The following is a 19,199-nucleotide window of genomic DNA, read 5'->3' as shown; positions in this document are numbered from 1 at the left end:
CACCCCGTGCGCACGGGGGTCTAGGACCCCGTGTGCACGGGGTGTCCAGTGATTTTCACCCACCCCGTGCGCACGGGGCCGGGGTGTCCAGTAAGTTTCGTGGTACCCCGTGCGCACGGGGGTCAGAGACCCCGTGCACACGGGGTGTCCAGAAACTTACTGAAGAACCTCACAGGACACCGCGACGAAGCACGCAACAAAGGTAAATAACAACCAACAAGAGATAATTAGTGGATACTCTGAGAATTTGAATTTCAAATGAGCTTGACATACCACATAGTGACTAGATAAGATTGAATATCAATACTATGTGGCATTTCTCATATTCACATTTTGGGTTTGTGATGTGCACACAACAAAACACTCCCCCATAATGTGATGATCCACTAATATCTTGCAAGAGCCAATCATGATACAATACAGGCTCAAAACAGCAAACACCACTATATAATGTGCAATGCAACCTACACATGCTAGATAACACAAATCAAGCATACTAAGAAACACAACATATAGATGCACATGCTAGATACAAAACCTAAGCATGCAAGGGGCGAGCAACTTTCAATGTAAGCAATATAAATACAAGTTACCGCAAAGAGGAACATTGGATAGATAATATGAAGATAATCCACATGACTTGGCTCGAACAAATAAATGGTGGATATCCTTTTCTTTATGAACTAGCCAAATCTCCAATGTCCTCCACACACCTATTGATCAAGTTTGAGCTTGATGGTACCCAACCAAGTTGGGTCCTAAGAAGTTAGTCACAATAGGCTTGGCAACCCAAATGGCCTTTTCCATTTCCAAGCCACTTTGGGCGCCAACAAACTTGGCAAACAAATTGCCAACAACATCCTTCCTAAGCGAATAATGATCATTGACTAGAGGAGGCTTAGGGATGTTACCGTTGGGACAAGATGAGGATATGTGTCCCTTCTCACGACAATTATAGCAACATGTGCTCCCCCTTCTCTTCTTCTTTATTTTCTCAACTTGGGGAGCATTATCTTGGTTCATCATTGGTAGTGGCCTTTCTTCAAGTTGAGGTTGACCTTGAGATTGAACTTGAGGCCGCTTCCCTTGTTGCTTCACATTTGAAGCCTTCTTCTTCAATGGACAATATCTCACATGGTGTCCAACATTCTTGCACTTGAAGCATGTAATGTTGGCATCATTCTTGACTTGGTCTTGTCCCTTCTTCTTTTTCTTGGACTTCTTGTTGTTGGAGATGAAACCAAGTCCACCCTTGTCATGAGGGGATTTTTGAACACTCAAGATAGTGTTGAGAGTGGAATTTCCTTCATGACACATTTCCAAGTCTTTCTTCAAATTAGTGACTTGGGCCTTGAGCTCTTTGTTTTCCTCTACAAGGTTAGTATCAACAAAAGTACTAGAGGAAGTAGAAACTTCATTGTTAGAGCAACAAGGCAAGGAGAGCAATTCATCACAAGAATTGGGAATAATATGTCTAGATGAATCACTAGGACTAGCACATGTCAATAAAGCATTTTGAGTAGAAATAGTGCTAATGTCCACATGAGGCTCACAAGATGTTACCTTAGTCACAATAGCCTCATGAGCTAACTTTAGCCTTTCATGGGAGATTAGAAGGTCATCATGAGAGCCCGAGAGCTTTTCATGACTTTCTTCTAATTTCCCATAATTGCTAGTTAGCAAAACAAGTTGAGCCCGTAGCTCAACATTCTCCTTCAAGATAGATGCTTCACAAGAAGTAGAGTTAGTAGCACAAGCATCATTGACAATATGAGAGGAGCTAGAAGAAACTAGAGACTTCACATGAGTAGCTTGAAGTTCCTCATAAGACTTAGAGAGTTTGGCGAGCTCTCCTTTGACATTCTTGTAGCCAAGGTCAAGGTGCTCAAAATCCTCTTTAAGTTTATCATGAGCAACTTCAATCTCTTCTTTGGAAGATTCTAAGTCTCTAAGAGTTTCTAGAGCATCAAGAAGGTTACAATCAAGTTTATCATTTTGTTCTTGCTCTTCGTGAAGTAAATCATTACACTTTCCAAAATGAGTAATAAGATCTTTAAATATCTCATAAGTGTTCTTATTTACTCCACGAAGAGAATTACCAATTTCATATATTTCTTGACTCATATCCCTATCACATTCATCATCACTCTCATCATTATCATTACTAAGAGTAGATGATACCTCGGTAGTACCTCTTGCCATGAGGCACATGTGAACATCGGAGGTTGATGATGATTCTTTTGGAGAGGGAGATTCTTCATCATCAAGAGTAGGATATCCATGTCCATCCTCTTGACACTCATAGCATTTCCTCTCCAACATAGTGATTTCCTTCTTTGCTCTTCTAGCAAATTCTCCATTAGTGATGTGTGCACCATTTTCTCTTATTTCCTCTACATGGTTAGTCAAACAACAACTAGAGGAAATAGAAGCATAGATATCATGGCAACAAGGAGAATCAAGCATATCATCACAACAAGTATTCAAGGAATCTCTATATGATATGTAAGGACTATCAACACAAGAATGTATGTCATTTTTGCTAGATGTGTTCAAGTCCAAAGAAGCTACAAAATTAGCATTTATGCATGAAAGATCATCAATGTTGAGCACAACATCATCATCACAAATTATATTTCCACTCACCATGTCATTACCTTGGGACATGTCATATGATGGTGAGGTGGAAGAAGTTGAAATGTCCAAGCACACGGAGGAAGAAGCAATATGGAGTTCTTCATGATATGAAGATGTGGAGAACTCCTCAAGAGACACCTCCGAAATATGATTGACCTCATCAAGATTGGACCCACCATATATTTCTTCAAGTTTTGTCCACATCTCATGAGCCGACGCACACGTCATAATTGACTCAAACACTTCGAGGGATATAGACCGGATTAAGGCATTCTTTGCACCATACCCACAAAGCATATCATCATTTTCCTTAATAGATGGAAAAAGTTCATCCTTCCATGGAGAAGCCCCTACAAGAACAATTCGCACAAAATTTGGACCCATGGCCCAGAAATGACAAAGCATGCGAATTTTCCACAAGTGATAGTTTGTGCCACTAAAACAGAAAGTGTCATCGTGCACTATACCACTAGTCGACATCTTTACTCTCTAGGCGGTGAAGCCTAGCAAGGAGAGACCAAAGCTCTGATACCAATTGAAAGGATCTAGATGACGACTAGAGGGGGGGTGAATAGGCGTTTTAAAACTGTTACGGATTTGGCTTTATCCTAATGCGGAATTAAACTAAACGGATACCTTTCAAGCACAAATCCTAAATATGCTAGGCTCAACTAAGTGCACCAACAACCTATGCTAAACAAGATAGGCACTTAAGGAAACTAGCAAGCACAAACTATATCACAAGATATGGAAATGTAGGAACAACTAAGCAATTCAACTAGCACAAGATATATCAATATGAGCAAGTATGAATTGCGGTAAGTAAAGGGTGTGGGTAAGAGATAACCACAAGTGAGTCGGAGACGCGGATTTATCCCGAAGTTCACACTCGTGAGAGTGCTAATCTCCGTTAGAGCGGTGCCGAAGCCAAAGCTCCGGGGCGTCACCAAGTGACTCACCGTATTCTCCTTTTCGAGTCACCCCCAACGGATGAGCCTCGATTCACTCGGGGTTGGTCTTGAAGGCGACCACCACACCTTTACAAACTTCTCCTGAGCACACCACAAACAAGGAAGCTTCCGGAGGAACTTGACCACCTAGGCCACTTCAACACCCTTCCCCGGAGCACACCACAAGAGGAAGCTTCCGGGGGAACCTTGGCCACATAGGCCTCTTTCACAATCTTCTCAATGTATCACCAAACCGTCTAGGAGGCGGAGGCCTCCAAGAGTAATAAACTCACGGGCTCACACTCGAACAAATCGATGCAGGGAGCTCAAACCAATGCAACAAATGCAATGCAAGGTCAAGCAACAAATGCTCAACTCACTCTCTCAATCTCATAAGATGCACTCTTGAAAGTAGGAGATTGAAGAGAGGGGATGCTTTGGATATGATCAACAAATGGCTCACTAATCCATCCACAAATCCCCCTTCACATAGAGGGGAGATAGGGGTTTGGGAGAGGTGGAGAGAGGCTCAAAATGGTGTTTAGAATGTGTGTGAACCAACCCCCAACCGGTGGGAGGAAAGGGCCCTTAAATAGCCAAACTCCGAAACTAGCCGTTGGGGCTCCAACGGGCATTTCCTGGGCACCCCGTGCGCACGGGGGTTGAGACCCCGTGTGCACGGGGTCCCGTGTGCACGGTACGAGCCCGTGTGCACGGAGTACCCAGAATTCTGGACACCCCGTGCGCACGGGGGTCAAAGACCCCGTGCACACGGGGTCCCCAGGACAGCCAGCAGCAGCCCACTAAAACATCGATAACTTGGGCATACGGACTCCGAATTCGATGATCTTGGGCTCGTTTTGAAGCTATGGAAAAGCCCAAGGTCCTCACATAGAGAACCACCCAAGATCAACAAGAAAGAATGATGCAAGTAATGCAAAGGTTTGAGCTCTCTACATGCGACGTGATCAAGCTACTTGCCCGAGAGTCCCTCTTGATAGTACGGCTATCAAACCTATAATCCGGTCTCCCACCAAGCACTATGAGACCGGCAAAACTAGGAAAACCTAGCTAAGGTATACCTTTGCCTTGCACATTCAACTTGAGCTTGATGATGACTTTAATGCTTGCCTCAAGTTGGAATCCCTTTCTTGTCCACGACCACTTGGTGAAGATACTCGAATTGCTTCCTCATGATGCAATGAGGGAAGCCTTATCTCAAGCCCATCTTCACATGCACATTATCATGATGTGGACCGCAAGCTTCAAAGCATATAACCTCCGGCTTCTCATCTTGCACCTGGACTCCCCGAACTCGATGACCATCACCACTTGATGTCATCTCATCTTGCACTTGGACTCCTCGAATCCGATGACCATCACCACTTGATGTCATCCACACATAGGCTACACGAGATCTTTCCTTTTGATGCAAGCCTATGAGAAACACCTAACCCACATAGACATAACAAACATATAGCATGGGTTAGGTAACAAAGCACAATTCACAATTACTTACCATACCACTAGATCACTTGATCTCACGTGGTACATTGTTTGTGCTTTGTGAGTTGACCACTTAGATATACTCTTCGAGCTTCATCTTGGTCAACCAACATCTTTACTTCAAGCTCCATCTTGGTTTCTTGAAAGCCACAATGAACTCTTCATTTCACTTCATTGCTTCAAGACAATATCACCAAAGACTCTTTCATGACCATATCAAGTTCCACTATGAATATCATCTTGGTCACCACTTGCCCTTCTAAAAACTCCATCCCAAACTCTTGAGAGGCATAATGAATTCGTCACTCTAGTTGCTTGCTTCAAGACTTGATCAACATGATCTTGTCTTGAGAGGCATAATGAATTCTTCACTCTAGTTGCTTGCTTCAAGGCTTGATCAACCGAAACCCAACACATGAGCTCACCATGATCTTGTCTTGAAACCATAACTCGAATTCTTCTCTTTGATTATTCTCTCAAGCCTTGATCCTCAGAAGACCAACTTGAAACCTCGCTGGATATGGAATCTCGAGAGCCAACACCTAGGCCCCGTGAGCACGGGGTATCCAGAGAGTTGACACTCGACCCCGTGCGCACGGTATAAGCCCGTGTGCATGGGGTATCCAGAGAGGGATACCATGAGGACTTCTTCGGATGCTTTGATGGCAATCTTCACATAACAACCCAAAGAACTTCAAGCATCACTATGGAACATATCTTCATATAAGATCCAATGCACTTGATGCTCCATAGGAATTGTCATTTAATACCAAAGCTTAGAGCAAATATAACTTCATCTATATGGACTTCATCCTTGATTCCATCCAATATCCTTGAGGCATTATCTTCATATATATGGACTTCATCCTTGATTCCATCCAATATCCTTGAGGCACCATCTATGGACAAAACCTTCAAATATATCTCACTGAAAACATTAGTCCATAGAGATTGTCATTCAATTACCAAAACCACACTTAGGGGCTACATGCCCTATCAGATGTGATCGCCGTCGGCACGCTACCTCTACATTTACCTACGGGATTAGTTTTGAACCTCAATAATTGTTATTTAGTGCCAGCTTTGAGCATGAACATTGTATCAGGATCTCGTTTAATGCGAGATGGCTACTCATTTAAATCCGAGAATAATGGTTGTTCTATTTATATGAGAGATATGTTTTATGGTCATGCCCCGCTGGTCAATGGTTTATTCTTAATGAATCTCGAACATGATGTTACACATATTCATAGTGTGAATACCAAAAGATGTAAAGTTGATAACGATAGTCCCACATACTTGTGGCACTGCCGCCTTGGTCACATTGGTGTCAAGCGCATGAAGAAGCTCCATGCAGATGGACTTTTGAAGTCTCTTGATTACGAATTATTTGACACGTGTGAACCATGCCTCATGGGTAAGATGACCAAGACTCCGTTCTCCGGAACAATGGAGCGAGCAACCAACTTATTGGAAATCATACATACCGATGTGTGCGGTCCAATGAGTGTTGAGGCTCGTGGTGGCTATCATTATGTTCTCACTCTCACTGATGACTTGAGTAGATATGGGTATGTCTACCTAATGAAACACAAGTCTGAGACCTTTGAAAAGTTCAAGGAATTTCAGAATGAGGTGGAGGATCAACGTAACCGAAAGATAAAGTTCTTATGATCAGATCGTGGGGGAGAATATTTAAGTCATGAATTTGGTACGCACTTAAGAAAATGTGGAATCGTTTCACAACTCACGCCGCCTGGAACACCTCAGCGAAATGGTGTGTCCGAACGTCGTAATCGCACTCTATTGGATATGGTGCGATCTATGATGTCTCTTACCGATCTACCGCTCTCATTTTGGGGCTATGCTTTAGAGACTGCCGCATTCACTTTAAATAGGGCTCCGTCGAAATCCGTTGGGACGACACCGTATGAATTATGGTTTGGGAAGAAACCTAAGCTGTCGTTTCTAAAAGTTTGGGGATGCGATGCTTTTGTCAAGAAAATTCAACCTGAAAAGCTCGAACCCAAGTCGGAGAAATGCGTGTTCATAGGATACCCTAAGGAAACTATTGGGTATACCTTCTACCTCAGATCCGAAGGCAAGATCTTTGTTGCCAAGAACGGGTCCTTTCTGGAGAAAGAGTTTCTCTCGAAGGAAGTAAGTGGGAGGAAAGTGGAACTTGATGAAGTACTACCTCTTGAACCGGAAAGTAGCGCAGCTCAGGAAAATGTTCCTGTGGTGCATGCACCGACTAGGGAGGAAGTTAATGATGATGATCAGGGTACTTCGGATCAAGCTCCTACTGAACTTCGTAGGTCCACAAGGACACGTTCCGCGCCAGAGTGGTACGGCAACCCTATCCTAGAAATCATGTTGTTAGACAACGGTGAACCTTCGAACTATGAAGAAGCAATGGCGGGCCTAGATTCTGACAAATGGCTAGAAGCCATGAAATTCGAGATAGGATCCATGTATGAAAACGAAGTATGGACTTTGACTGACTTGCCCGATGATCGGCGAGCCATAGAAAATAAATGGATCTTTAAGAAGAAGACAGACGCGGATGGTAATGTAACCATCTATAAGGCTCGACTTGTCGCTAAGGGTTATCGACAAGTTCAAGGGGTTGACTATGATGAGACTTTCTCACCCGTAGCGAAGCTGAAGTCCGTCCGAATCATGTTAGCAATTGCCGCATTCTATGATTATGAGATATGGCAAATAGACGTCAAAACGGCATTTCTTAATGGCTTTCTTAAGGAAGAATTGTATATGATGCAGCCGGAAGGTTTTGTCGATCCTAAGAATGCTTATAAGGTATGCAAGCTCCAGCGCTCCATCTATGGGCTGGTGCAAGCATCTCGGAGTTGGAACATTCGATTTGATGAGATGATCAAAGCGTTTGGGTTTACACAGACTTATGGAGAAGCCTGTGTTTACAAGAAAGTGAGTGGGAGCTCTGTAGCATTTCTCATATTATATGTGGATGACATACTATTGATGGGAAATGATATAGAATTCTTGGAAAGTATAAAGGCCTATTTGAATAAGTGTTTTTCAATGAAGGACCTTGGAGAAGCTGCTTATATATTAGGCATCAAGATCTATAGAGATAGATCAAGACGCCTCATTGGTCTTTCACAGAGTACGTACCTTGACAAGATATTGAAGAAGTTCAATATGGATCAGTCCAAGAAGGGGTTCTTGCCTGTATTGCAAGGTGTGCAATTGAGCACGGCTCAATGCCCGACCACGGCAGAAGATAGAGAAAAGATGAGTGTCGTCCCCTATGCCTCGGCCATAGGGTCTATTATGTATGCCATGCTGTGTACCAGACCTGATGTAAACCTTGCCGTAAGTTTGGTAGGAAGGTACCAAAGTAATCCCGGCATGGAACACTGGACAGCGGTCAAGAATATCCTGAAGTACCTGAAAAGGACTAAGGATATGTTTCTCGTTTATGGAGGTGACGAAGAGCTCGTCGTAAAGGGTTACGTCGACGCTAGCTTCGACACAGATCTGGATGACTCTAAGTCACAAACCGGATACGTGTATATTTTGAATGGTGGGGCAGTAAGCTGGTGCAGTTGCAAGCAAAGCGTCGTGGCGGGATCTACATGTGAAGCGGAGTACATGGCGGCCTCAGAGGCAGCACAAGAAGCAATCTGGATAAAGGAGTTCATTACCGACCTAGGGGTGATTCCCAATGCGTCGGGCCCGATGACTCTCTTCTGTGACAACACTGGAGCTATTGCCCTTGCCAAGGAGCCCAGGTTTCACAGGAAGACCAGGCATATCAAGCGTCGCTTCAACTCCATTCGTGAAAATGTTCAAAATGGAGACATAGATATTTGTAAAGTACATACGGACCTGAATGTAGCAGATCCGTTGACTAAACCTCTCCCTAGAGCAAAACATGATCAACACCAGAACTCTATGGGTGTTCGATTCATCACAATGTAACTAGATTATTGACTCTAGTGCAAGTGGGAGACTGTTGGAAATATGCCCTAGAGGCAATAATAAAATGGTTATTATTATATTTCCTTGTTCATGATAATTGTCTATTGTTCATGCTATAATTGTGTTATCCGGAAATCGTAATACATGTGTGAATACATAGACCACAGTGTGTCCCTAGTGAGCCTCTAGTTGACTAGCTCGTTGATCAACAGATAGTCATGGTTTCCTGACTATGGACATTGGATGTCATTGATAACGGGATCACATCATTAGGAGAATGATGTGATGGACAAGACCCAATCCTAAGCATAGCACAAAGATCGTGTAGTTCGTTTGCTAGAGCTTTTCCAATGTCAAGTATCATTTCCTTAGACCATGAGATCGTGTAACTCCCGGATGCCGTAGGAGTGCTTTGGGTGTACCAAACGTCACAACGTAACTGGGTGACTATAAAGGTACACTACAGGTATCTCTGAAAGTGTCTGTTGGGTTGACACGGATCGAGACTGGGATTTGTCACTCCGTATGACGGAGAGGTATCTCTGGGCCCACTCGGTAATGCATCATCATAATGAGCTCAAAGTGACCAAGTGGTTGGTCACGGGATCATGCATTACGGTACGAGTAAAGTGACTTGCCGGTAACGAGATTGAACGAGGTATTGGGATACCGACGATCGAATCTCGGGCACGTAACGTACCGATTGACAAAGGGAATTGTATACGGGATTGATTGAATCCTCGACATCGTGGTTCATCCGATGAGATCATCGTGGAACATGTGGGAGCCAACATGGGTATCCAGATCCCGTTGTTGGTTATTGACCGGAGAGTCGTCTCGGTCATGTCTGCATGTCTCCCGAACCCGTAGGGTCTACACACTTCGGTATGCGGTAACCCGAAAGTTGTTCGGGGTCCCGGATGAGATCCTGGACATCACGAGGAGTTCCGGAATGGTCCGGAGGTGAAGAATTATATATAGGAAGTCCAATTTCGGCCACCGGGAAAGTTTCGGGGGTCACCGGCATTGTACCGGGACCACCGGAAGGGTCCCGGGGGTCCACCGGGTGGGGCCACCTATCCCGGAGGGCCCCATGGGCTGAAGTGGGAGGGGAACCAGCCGCTGGTGGGCTGGTGCGCCCCCCCCTTGGGCCTCCCCTGTGCCTAGGGTTGGAAACCCTAGGGGTGGGGGCGCCCCACTTGGCTTGGGGGGCAAGCCACCCCCCTTGGCCGCCGCCCCCCTGGAGATTGGATCTCCCAGGGGCCGGCGCACCCCCCAGGGCCCCTATATATAGTGGAGGGGAGGGAGGGCAGCCGCACCACCGCCCCTGGCGCCTCCCTCTCCCTCCCGTGACACCTCTCCCTCTCGCTGAGCTTGGCGAAGCCCTGCCGAGATCCCCGCTACTTCCACCACCACGCCGTCGTGCTGCTGGATCTCCATCAACCTCTCCTCCCCCCTTGCTGGATCAAGAAGGAGGAGACGTCGCTGCTCCGTACGTGTGTTGAACGCGGAGGTGCCGTCCGTTCGGCGCTCGGTCATCGGTGATTTGGATCACGACGAGTACGACTCCATCAACCCCGTTCACTTGAACGCTTCCGCTCACGATCTACAAGGGTATGTAGATGCACTCCTCTCCCTCGTTGCTAGATGACTCCATAGATTGATCTTGGTGATGCGTAGAAAATTTTAAATTTCTGCTATGATCCCCAACACGCTCGACATTGAAGCAGTCTAGATCACTGGATTGACATGATTTGATTGTCGAGATTAATTGGATCTGCCCCTTTGGATCTTTTTTATTGGTATAGATAATCACTTTGTTTCAAAATATAAGATGTATTACTTTTTTGAAAAGTCAACCTTTCAAGTTTGATCAAAATTGTAGAGAAATATATCAAAATCCATAATATCAAATTGATATTTTTAAATTCATCATGAAACAAATTTTCATACTTTTTTGTTTAATATTGTTGATGTCGATATTTTTGCTCCGAACCTGGTCAAAATTAACGAAATTTGACTTTGTACAAAACTAATGTCCCTTATATTTTGACACATGGAATATTTAGTTTGGCGGGTGGGGAGATGATAGAGTATGTTTTATTTTTATTTATAATGCGGTTATTTGGTGGGCCTTTCGTGGTGTGATTATGTGTTATCCGCTAACCAATCTATATATATGTGGGGAAATTTCTGTGTCGGTGATCGCATGTACTACCATATGGGTGCTACAACATCACATGGTGGAGCTTCTCTTTTCAGGTGGTGGGAGGGTTCGCATGATTGATATGTTTTATAGGCTGGTTGTTGTTGATTGATTTGAAAAATTATTGGCCTAGTCAAAATCGTAAACCAAATCCAAAATTGAACACCTCAATTGACTGAAAGTGTTTCAAAATTAAGGAATATAGTGAATTAAAAGAATAATGGAAGAGATTGAGAAAGTGTTTACCTGGTCAAAATAGGTTGACCCAATTCTAAATTGAATACTTCAATTAATTGTGAGACCTTAAAAATTAGGAAGCATGGTGCATAGTATAAAATATTGAATGAGAGAGCTTTGAGAAATTGTTGACCCGGTCAAAATCGGGTGACCTAATTCTAATTGGAGACCTTAATTGAATGTGGGCTCTTTAAAACTAGGGAGCTTAGTGTTATAGAGTATACTCGCGATAACTATTACTATTTGATATTAATACAATTAGCCATGATGGCATTTCCTAAAGAGAAGAAGGGCCAAAGCACATGCAATTTTTGTTGACGTAAACATAAAAAATTTGCTACATCTTGTAGGCACACATACATAACAAACCCCCAAAATAAACTAGAAGAGGAACATATAACATAATCACATGAGCCCTAAAACTACATAATATGTGGCTAAAATAGGCAGTGAAGCCAACGTGCCGACTATCACCCTGCAAAAAAGGAAAAAAAGAAAAAGCAAAGAGCGGTTTTAGTTGTTATCTTCGTGCCCAGGGAAGAACAATGTGGTCGATATGCATAAACAATTAATGGAGTGCTCTAATCACCATGACATGCGAGATCGCCAGTTTACTTACACAGTACTGAGTATATTGGCATGCAGGTCATACTCTCGTGCAAAGATAAATGTCCCAATAGACTGAGGCAGTGCAGCCTACGAATAGGAACGAAGTGAGTTATTACTATTGATCTGGATATTTGGCTCGATTAGCAAAAAAAAGAGAGAAGAAAACCATGTTAACATCAGTTGTGAGCCTATAACCTGCAATATTTATCTATTGTTACCTGTAAGATGGCAACACGCACAAGGTCGCCACGTAGTCCCAAAAGTAGCGCTCCAATCATGGTGGCTGCTGGCGCAGCGACAAACCTCATCGCCATGCCCAACGAGGTTAATCCAGGCCCGCACACGACGAGCTTGTCCTGCAGACCAATGAACAAGCCTACAATACAACCGCCAGATCGGTGTCATTCACGATCAATCAGTTAATTCCTCTTTGATCTCAATATTGTTTTGAATTATATTCATTACTATTTACTCCCCCCCCCCCCCTTTCTGAAATATAAGGCCCACTATTGTGTGTGCTCAATGTTATACTCTCTTCGTCCCATATTAGTTGTCGCCGAAATGAATATATCTAGACCTATTTCATTTTTAGATACATCCATTTAAGCCTGCAATAGGGCCTGAGATAGGACAACCGATTCTCAATGCAGGACTCGTGCCGGTCAGGATGTTATTTGGACACATCCCCCACTTCGGTTAGTAACAAGCACATCCCGATGGGTGACTTCTAGTGCACAAATTAAGATCATATTTGGTCCCAACGCAAATACATGGTTGTAAGCATTAAGATCTCATACCCGTATCTATTTTTATTACTAGTGTTTGAATCATCATTTACTTGATTGATCCGGTCAAAAGATAATTGATCATTTAACAAAAGCTTGCTAGAGACCATCGCTTCAAGGAAGACTTCCTCTCGTGGTTCGGTAACCTAGGGTCACCTCTGAGGAAGTAGGTGTGAGATACTTTCTGTTCCTTTACCGCATCACTATCAATAATTTCCTCATGGTAAATCGATGTGGTGCTCTAAAGTCAGTATACTTCACTAATGGAATGTACCAAAAAATGCTTAATATACATAGTCCAAAATTGTTTGCACTTTGGGGGGGGGGGGGGGGGGGGGGGGGGAGGGATTCTGCTAACATTTTTCGAAGTAAGTTCAGGTTGTGTACGCATTTTATAAGAAATAAATTTTGATTGTGATTTGTTAATTACCTTTTAAAAGGACCAGAATTTAAGTAACAGTTAGTTGACTAGTCACTTTAGATGTTTTGGTTTTGAACCACATTTTGGCCTAAGCTCATTTGTGACAAAGTTGGCCAAACGATGAGTTGCCACAAAAGCGTGACAAGTTTAGCTAAAAGAGATTGTTTAGTCACTTTATACGTTTTGGTTTTCAGGCACGTTTTGGCCTAAGCTCGTTTGTGGCAAAGTTGGCCAAAAGATGAGTTGCCACAAAAGCGTGACAAGTTCAGCTAAAAAAGATGTTTCCGTGGACACATGGGTCATGAGTCATAACTCACGAGGCAGGGAATATACGGCAAAGTGTGATCGACCAACTAAACAAACTAGAGCATGACAAGTTGTCGTAGATGGGCAAAATTTCGTGTTTTGACCCTTTTATCAAGGAAAATTGAGATCTGACTCTACGTCAAATTTTTTTTGAGATCTGGCCCCTTTTCTTACCGCCAGGGGCAACGGCGGTAACCCTGAACAGCCTACCGCCAAGCACCCTGTCAGTAAGGTGCTAATCCACGTCAACAGCCCTAGACGGCCGCCGCCTCCCTACCGCCACAGTCCCTGGCGGTAGGGTGCGAGCAGTTATACGGGCTTGGCGGTAGGATGTGGAACCCTACCGCCGGGGGGAACGCATTCCTCGTCACAGAAAGGAGTGCCATGCGCGCGGCCCTACCGCCGAACCCTACGGCGGTAGGGTGTGGTACCCTGCCGCTAGGAAAACAGATACCTCGTCACAGTACCCGCCAGTGTTGCGCGACCCTACCGCCACAGACTATGGCGGTAGTCTAAGCTGTCCTACCGCCGTGTCCTGTAGCGGTAGGACCGTTATGCCACGTGGACTCGTAGTAGCTGGCTGACGGCGTCTGCCGTTAATCTACCGCCAGTTCTGGTGCCAGGACCCATGACGGTAGCAAAAGGGTCAGATTTCAAAAACAATTTGAAGTAGGGTCAGATCTCGATTTTCTCTGACAAGGGTCAAAATTTGGCCTCGTAGATGTGGGTACCAAAACCCAAGACTCCCGTTATCGTGTTTTCTTTTTTTGTTTTTTTCAAGGGACTTCTCCCTCAGTTCACAAATATAAAACTTTTTGGATATTTCTATATCGGATACATAAAGACTAAAATTAATGAATAATTTATATAAAAAAAAGGTTAGTACTACGTATTTGTAAACGAAGAGAGTAGTAGGTACCCATGTTAAACATTCCGATTCCAAGGCCGGTCCTTGACATGATCGAAATGGAGCCATCTATGATGCCTGGCATTTCCAGGTGCCACCTACATATAATTGCAAACGCATAGGTTGATAATCAGAGAATGCCTGGATGAATAAATTGTTTCTTCTTTCTGTGAGATAAAATCGCTACTCACTAATCTGCTGTGTCGCGGGGGTACCTGTTTGCCACGGAGGACCACAGAACGCCAAGGAGGCTCGCATACACGTTCGGGTTGCCGACGACCTTGAGCCCAACCGTCCGCAGCAGCGGCGCCCAGAACGCCCACCCCGTCGCCGCCGTCTTCCGGCCGTCTCCGGCTGCCGCTGGCCGGTCGACGTCGTCGCTCCCCGGCGCTGCCTGCTCTCCTTCTTCTCGCGCGCCGTCGGGTGCCGGCGCCGACGTCACCTCCAGCCAGGCCTGCCTCGCCTCGAACGCCACCAGCAGCAGCGGGAGCCACACGACGGCCTGCACCACCGACAGCTGCACGACGATGTCGCGCGCCCACTTGCCGTACATGGCGTCCAGCAGCGGCACGCCCACGAGGAGCCCGTTGTTGAGCGTGCCCAGCGAGTAGCCGGTGATGCACCACGAGTAGGAGTGGCCGCGGCCGCCATCAGGCCGCGCCGGCCTCGCGGGTGGCGTCTTGAGGGCGCGGCTCAAGTGCCGCCAGCGGCAGGACGCGACCCACCCGGCGACCGCGAGCACGACGACGAGCTTGGCGACGGCGTCGGCGGCCAGGACGCGGTAGCTGGCGGCGAACGTGCCGGCGTGGGCGTTGAAGTCGAAGGCGAAGAAGGGGAGTGCGAAGTAGATGACGAGGCGGTTCACGGCGTCGCACTGGTCCCGGGTGAAGAACTTCCACCACCGCACCGAGGTGTAGCCGAGGCCCAGGGCGAAGTAGAGCGGCGCCATGGCCGACACCACCTTGTACACGTCCCCCCACCCTATCATCGCGGCCACCAGCTAGCTAAGCTAGTTCACTCGTGGTTTGGTGCTTTGGTGTACGTAGCGAGGAAGTAATCAGGTCGAGTTGGACAAATGCGACGAGCTGCCTGCCATTATTCTCTCCACTCGACCGATCGCTTCATTTAACTAGCAGGAATCCGTCATTTCAACAATCGAAATCGACAGTGATAGCACTTCTAATGCACCTTTCATACCAACATCAATAGTGATAGAATATCTTTGTATACCAAGTTTCTAACCTTGGTTAGTTAGGGCATCCAGTTCAGTTCCGTCTCGGGGCTTTCCAGCTCCGCCTCCGTAACCTCTTTCTTGAGAGACCCAGAAAATTAAGTTGTCCGCCTTCACGTCGCTGCCAAGTGGCTAATCGGCCGACGATGTACAACCCACCAAGCTTGACTTCGACGGAAGAGGAGGAGTTGTAGCCTTCTTGGGACCCGAGCAGCGACGACCTACCGTGCACTACTCTTCTCGCTGCCAGCGGCGCCCACGGACGTGTCAGCTTCCTTGCCGTGGTGACGGGGCGTGGCCTTGGCAGAGCCGGCGATGTCCTCCTCCTCCTCCTCGGTCTCGCCGAACACCTCGTCCACCGCCTCGTCGCACTCCTTGTAGGCGGCCGCCAGTTCCGCCGCCCGCTGGTGGTACCGCCAGCGGACCAGGGGAATCTCGTGGGTGGAGCGGTAGGAGTCGAGCAGCGCCACCCGCTCCGCCATGTCCGGCACGATCGCCCTACCGGCGTTGAGCCGCTCCTCCGCCTGGTGGTACTCCAGGAGGAGTTGGTGGTTGTAGGCGGCGTAGGCCTGCTCCTCCCGCATCATGTTCATGTAATGGGAACGGGCCTCGCCGATGGTCATGGTGCAATGCACCGGCGAGGGTGGCGCAGAGGAGGAGGAGGAGGAGGGTGGCGCCGGATGGTCGTCGTTGTCCTCCGGCTGGCTGCCGGCCAGCCACCAACCAGCCGAAAGCAATGGTTGCCATCTCCTTCTTCGGATCCATCTGTCGTTTAAACACCGAGCAGTCGCCTACACCGGGAAGCGGCGCGGGCGGCGCTCAATGTCAGCGCCAGTTGGAGGTTGCGTCCGCTCTGGTCGGGCATAAATGCGGCACTAACCTCTGGAGCAACGTTGACCGTTTCGGACGGAAAGCACGCGCGGACGAGGAAGGGGTTTTTGATGGGCCAGAGTGGTCAAAAGTAGGGTTGGGAACGGTTCAGACGCCCATAAAGCCCCTATGCTTGTCTCCGATTTACGAGAGAAAGTATGTTCAGACTGCCCTACGAACCGATACAGACCTTTGTTAGATGGCTTACATGGTTCAGGCATATGCAAATGATTTGAGGGACGGTGTTGAAGATGCCCTTAGCCGGATTTGTGTCCGTAAAAAATATCAAGCAAATCTTGTTTTCCTTCGAATAGGGACACTAGAATATGATGATCACCGGGCCGTTTCAGTACAATTAGTGCTCCGGCCACTCACCGGTAAAGTATTAGTACTCGAGATCTAATCTAACTTTATTTATTAGAACGTGCAGTGGTTGATAAAACAGTCTTATTTTAAGCTTTGTATGTAATTTAGAGATGACAATAAAAATATATCTACAATGGGTTATCTTTTAACTTTAATAACGAGTTATTCCTAAAAAATTGGTGAGACATGTTGAACTAAGATATCATAACTTAAATAAGAGAAGGAAAGTCTTTTCTTATGAATTATTTCTTCTCCACCTCAGTATTTATTCTATATGTCGCTCATAAGATAGCATTATTGTACATGCCCTTATTCCCTCCGATTCATATTAATAGACACAGTTTTAATACGATTCATGGAGTAATATAAAGTGTTAGCACGGCAAACAATCACTCTACGAAACCTATGAGTCTTCGTTCTATTTCAGGAATTGTTCACTTTTCTTTAGTTATTAAATTAGAGCGTACAAACCCGGATGTAGTACGCCCTTGGTAGTGCAACTCTTTACCTCTGTTACTATTCAATGAAGACACATTTACATTTTTGCCTGCAATCCGTTACAATTAGGTCCACGGGGTTTAACCGACCCTACCTGTCAGATCTCATGAAAACATGAGCATTTTACTTCTTGTTTTCTTCATTTTTTCTTTTCTTTTTTCTGTTAGGGAAAATATACCCCCCCTTTTCTCAGTTCTCATATGGAACTAGGTTTCCTCCTCTAGCTCGTACGGGCAATGGATGCAATTTATACTTATTGTTTACTAAGTTTAACTTTTAATTATTCTTGAGATTTTATGTTATAATTTAGTGGCATGTAACACACACCTCGTTAAACAAATTGAAGATCTAAAAACTCGTGTCAGCCTTACAAACCCGGATAGAGAGACGGTAGGAATTAGTCATTCATCAATAGAATAACTGAATATGGTTCAATCGGGTCTTTGCATTATATACTAAGCGTAAGTGTAGAATAGCTTATTCTACATCCCAGTAACGCTACATATAAAATATAGTAACATAGTACAAAATAAGTATTTTTCTTTAAAATGTACTAAATTACAAGCTTGGATAGTAAAAACATTATTTTCAGAATTAGTACATTTTGTACACTGTTTTACTAGATTTTGGATACACCAGAACAGTCTTGTTGTACAAGTATTTTCAAAGTTTGGCGGATATTCCTTCTTTGAATTTTCGCAGATTTCCTTTTCACAAGAACTAGTCTATTTTCAGGCATAACCAGTGTTTGATTACAACATGAAGGACGTAGATAACATCCTGTTGAACAACCTGATTTGCTTGTTTTCTTGATTCGGTAAAGTGGATCATTACTTATAGCCTGGAAATTTGTATATGACATGCTTTGGAGTTCATATTAAAGGGAGAACCCAAGCTATGCTTGTATATTTATCGAAATGTACACATATTTTTGGATGTTCAAGAGCCGAGCTCAGACATATTTTTTCATGTTTATACTAAAGGGCCCCAAGATTTACTTTCGCCTTGGCCCCCAAATTATCAGGACCGGCCCTGACTGCCAATCGAGCAGGAAATTGATCATGGTGTCCCCTGTTAGCGCCTCGCGTTGGCCATGCCCTTAGGGCATCTCCAACGCCGACCCTCAAACCACCCATAATCATCCGGACCGCACGGTCCAGACGTGTTGTGCCATCCAAGACGAGCCTGTATCGGTCCGACGAGTGGTACGGATGCACTTTTTCCCGCAAATCGGAGACAAAGTGGGGGAGGGGGGCTTTGCCGAAGTCCGGACAGCAACCACGTAGGACTCTGACACCCCCAGCCCACTAAATCCCCCCTCCTGGTCCCATTTTCTTCCAACCCGCCCCTTCTCCTACCTTACTTTGCATCCACGCCCTCCTCCTCCGACACTGCCTATGTACCTCTTCAACCGGCACATAGGCATTGTCGGACCTCTGCAACCAGCACAGACGCGCCTGCTCACCTTCTACGACCGTGTCGTCCACCCTGTACCCTTTCGTAGGCAGGTACACTCCCTCCCTTTGTCGAAAAAAAGGTACACTCCCTCCCCCTGTCGAATTCGTCCATGACGGTCACCACACCCGGTAGGTGTTCGGTCAAATATCATTGAACTTATTTTCAAACGCCTGTCTTTTTTTAGAGTGCGAAGGATGGTGGGGTACTCAACCATGGAGGATGATTTGTTGTGCCATGCGTGGTTGG

The 19,199-nt window shown here is 45.6% G+C and overlaps 1 protein-coding gene across 1 annotated transcript; it reads right to left on the bottom strand.

Annotated features, from left to right (window-relative positions):
- Positions 1–11,736: 11,736 nt before the first annotated feature.
- Positions 11,737–15,637, bottom strand: LOC123125094 (probable auxin efflux carrier component 5b). The gene is made up of 5 exons (XM_044545629.1): positions 14,746–15,637; positions 14,543–14,628; positions 12,330–12,487; positions 12,122–12,198; positions 11,737–11,977 (listed from the first exon to the last, which is right to left on the bottom strand). Exons 1-5 carry the CDS (start codon positions 15,516–15,518, stop codon positions 11,908–11,910), a joined length of 1,164 nt encoding a protein of 387 aa, XP_044401564.1. The 5' UTR covers positions 15,519–15,637; the 3' UTR covers positions 11,737–11,907.
- Between the last annotated feature and the right edge of the window lie 3,562 nt (positions 15,638–19,199).

This window comes from Triticum aestivum, chromosome 5D (genome assembly GCF_018294505.1).
Source record: "Triticum aestivum cultivar Chinese Spring chromosome 5D, IWGSC CS RefSeq v2.1, whole genome shotgun sequence".
Taxonomy (NCBI): Eukaryota; Viridiplantae; Streptophyta; class Magnoliopsida; order Poales; family Poaceae; genus Triticum; species Triticum aestivum.
This window is presented reverse-complemented; position numbering and strand designations above follow the sequence as displayed.

What these genes read in the sequence shown, in the direction of transcription:
- LOC123125094 (XM_044545629.1), bottom strand. Translation starts at nt 15,518, where the DNA reads ATGATAGGGTGGGGGGACGTGTACAAGGTGGTGTCGGCCATGGCGCCG. An exon ending in TGCGTGTTGCCATCTTACAG is followed by an intron (nt 12,199 to 12,329) that starts GTAACAATAGAT and finishes TCCTATTCGTAG; the next exon opens with GCTGCACTGCCTCAGTCTAT. An exon ending in GCCAATATACTCAGTACTGT is followed by an intron (nt 11,978 to 12,121) that starts GTAAGTAAACTG and finishes CCTTTTTTGCAG; the next exon opens with GGTGATAGTCGGCACGTTGG.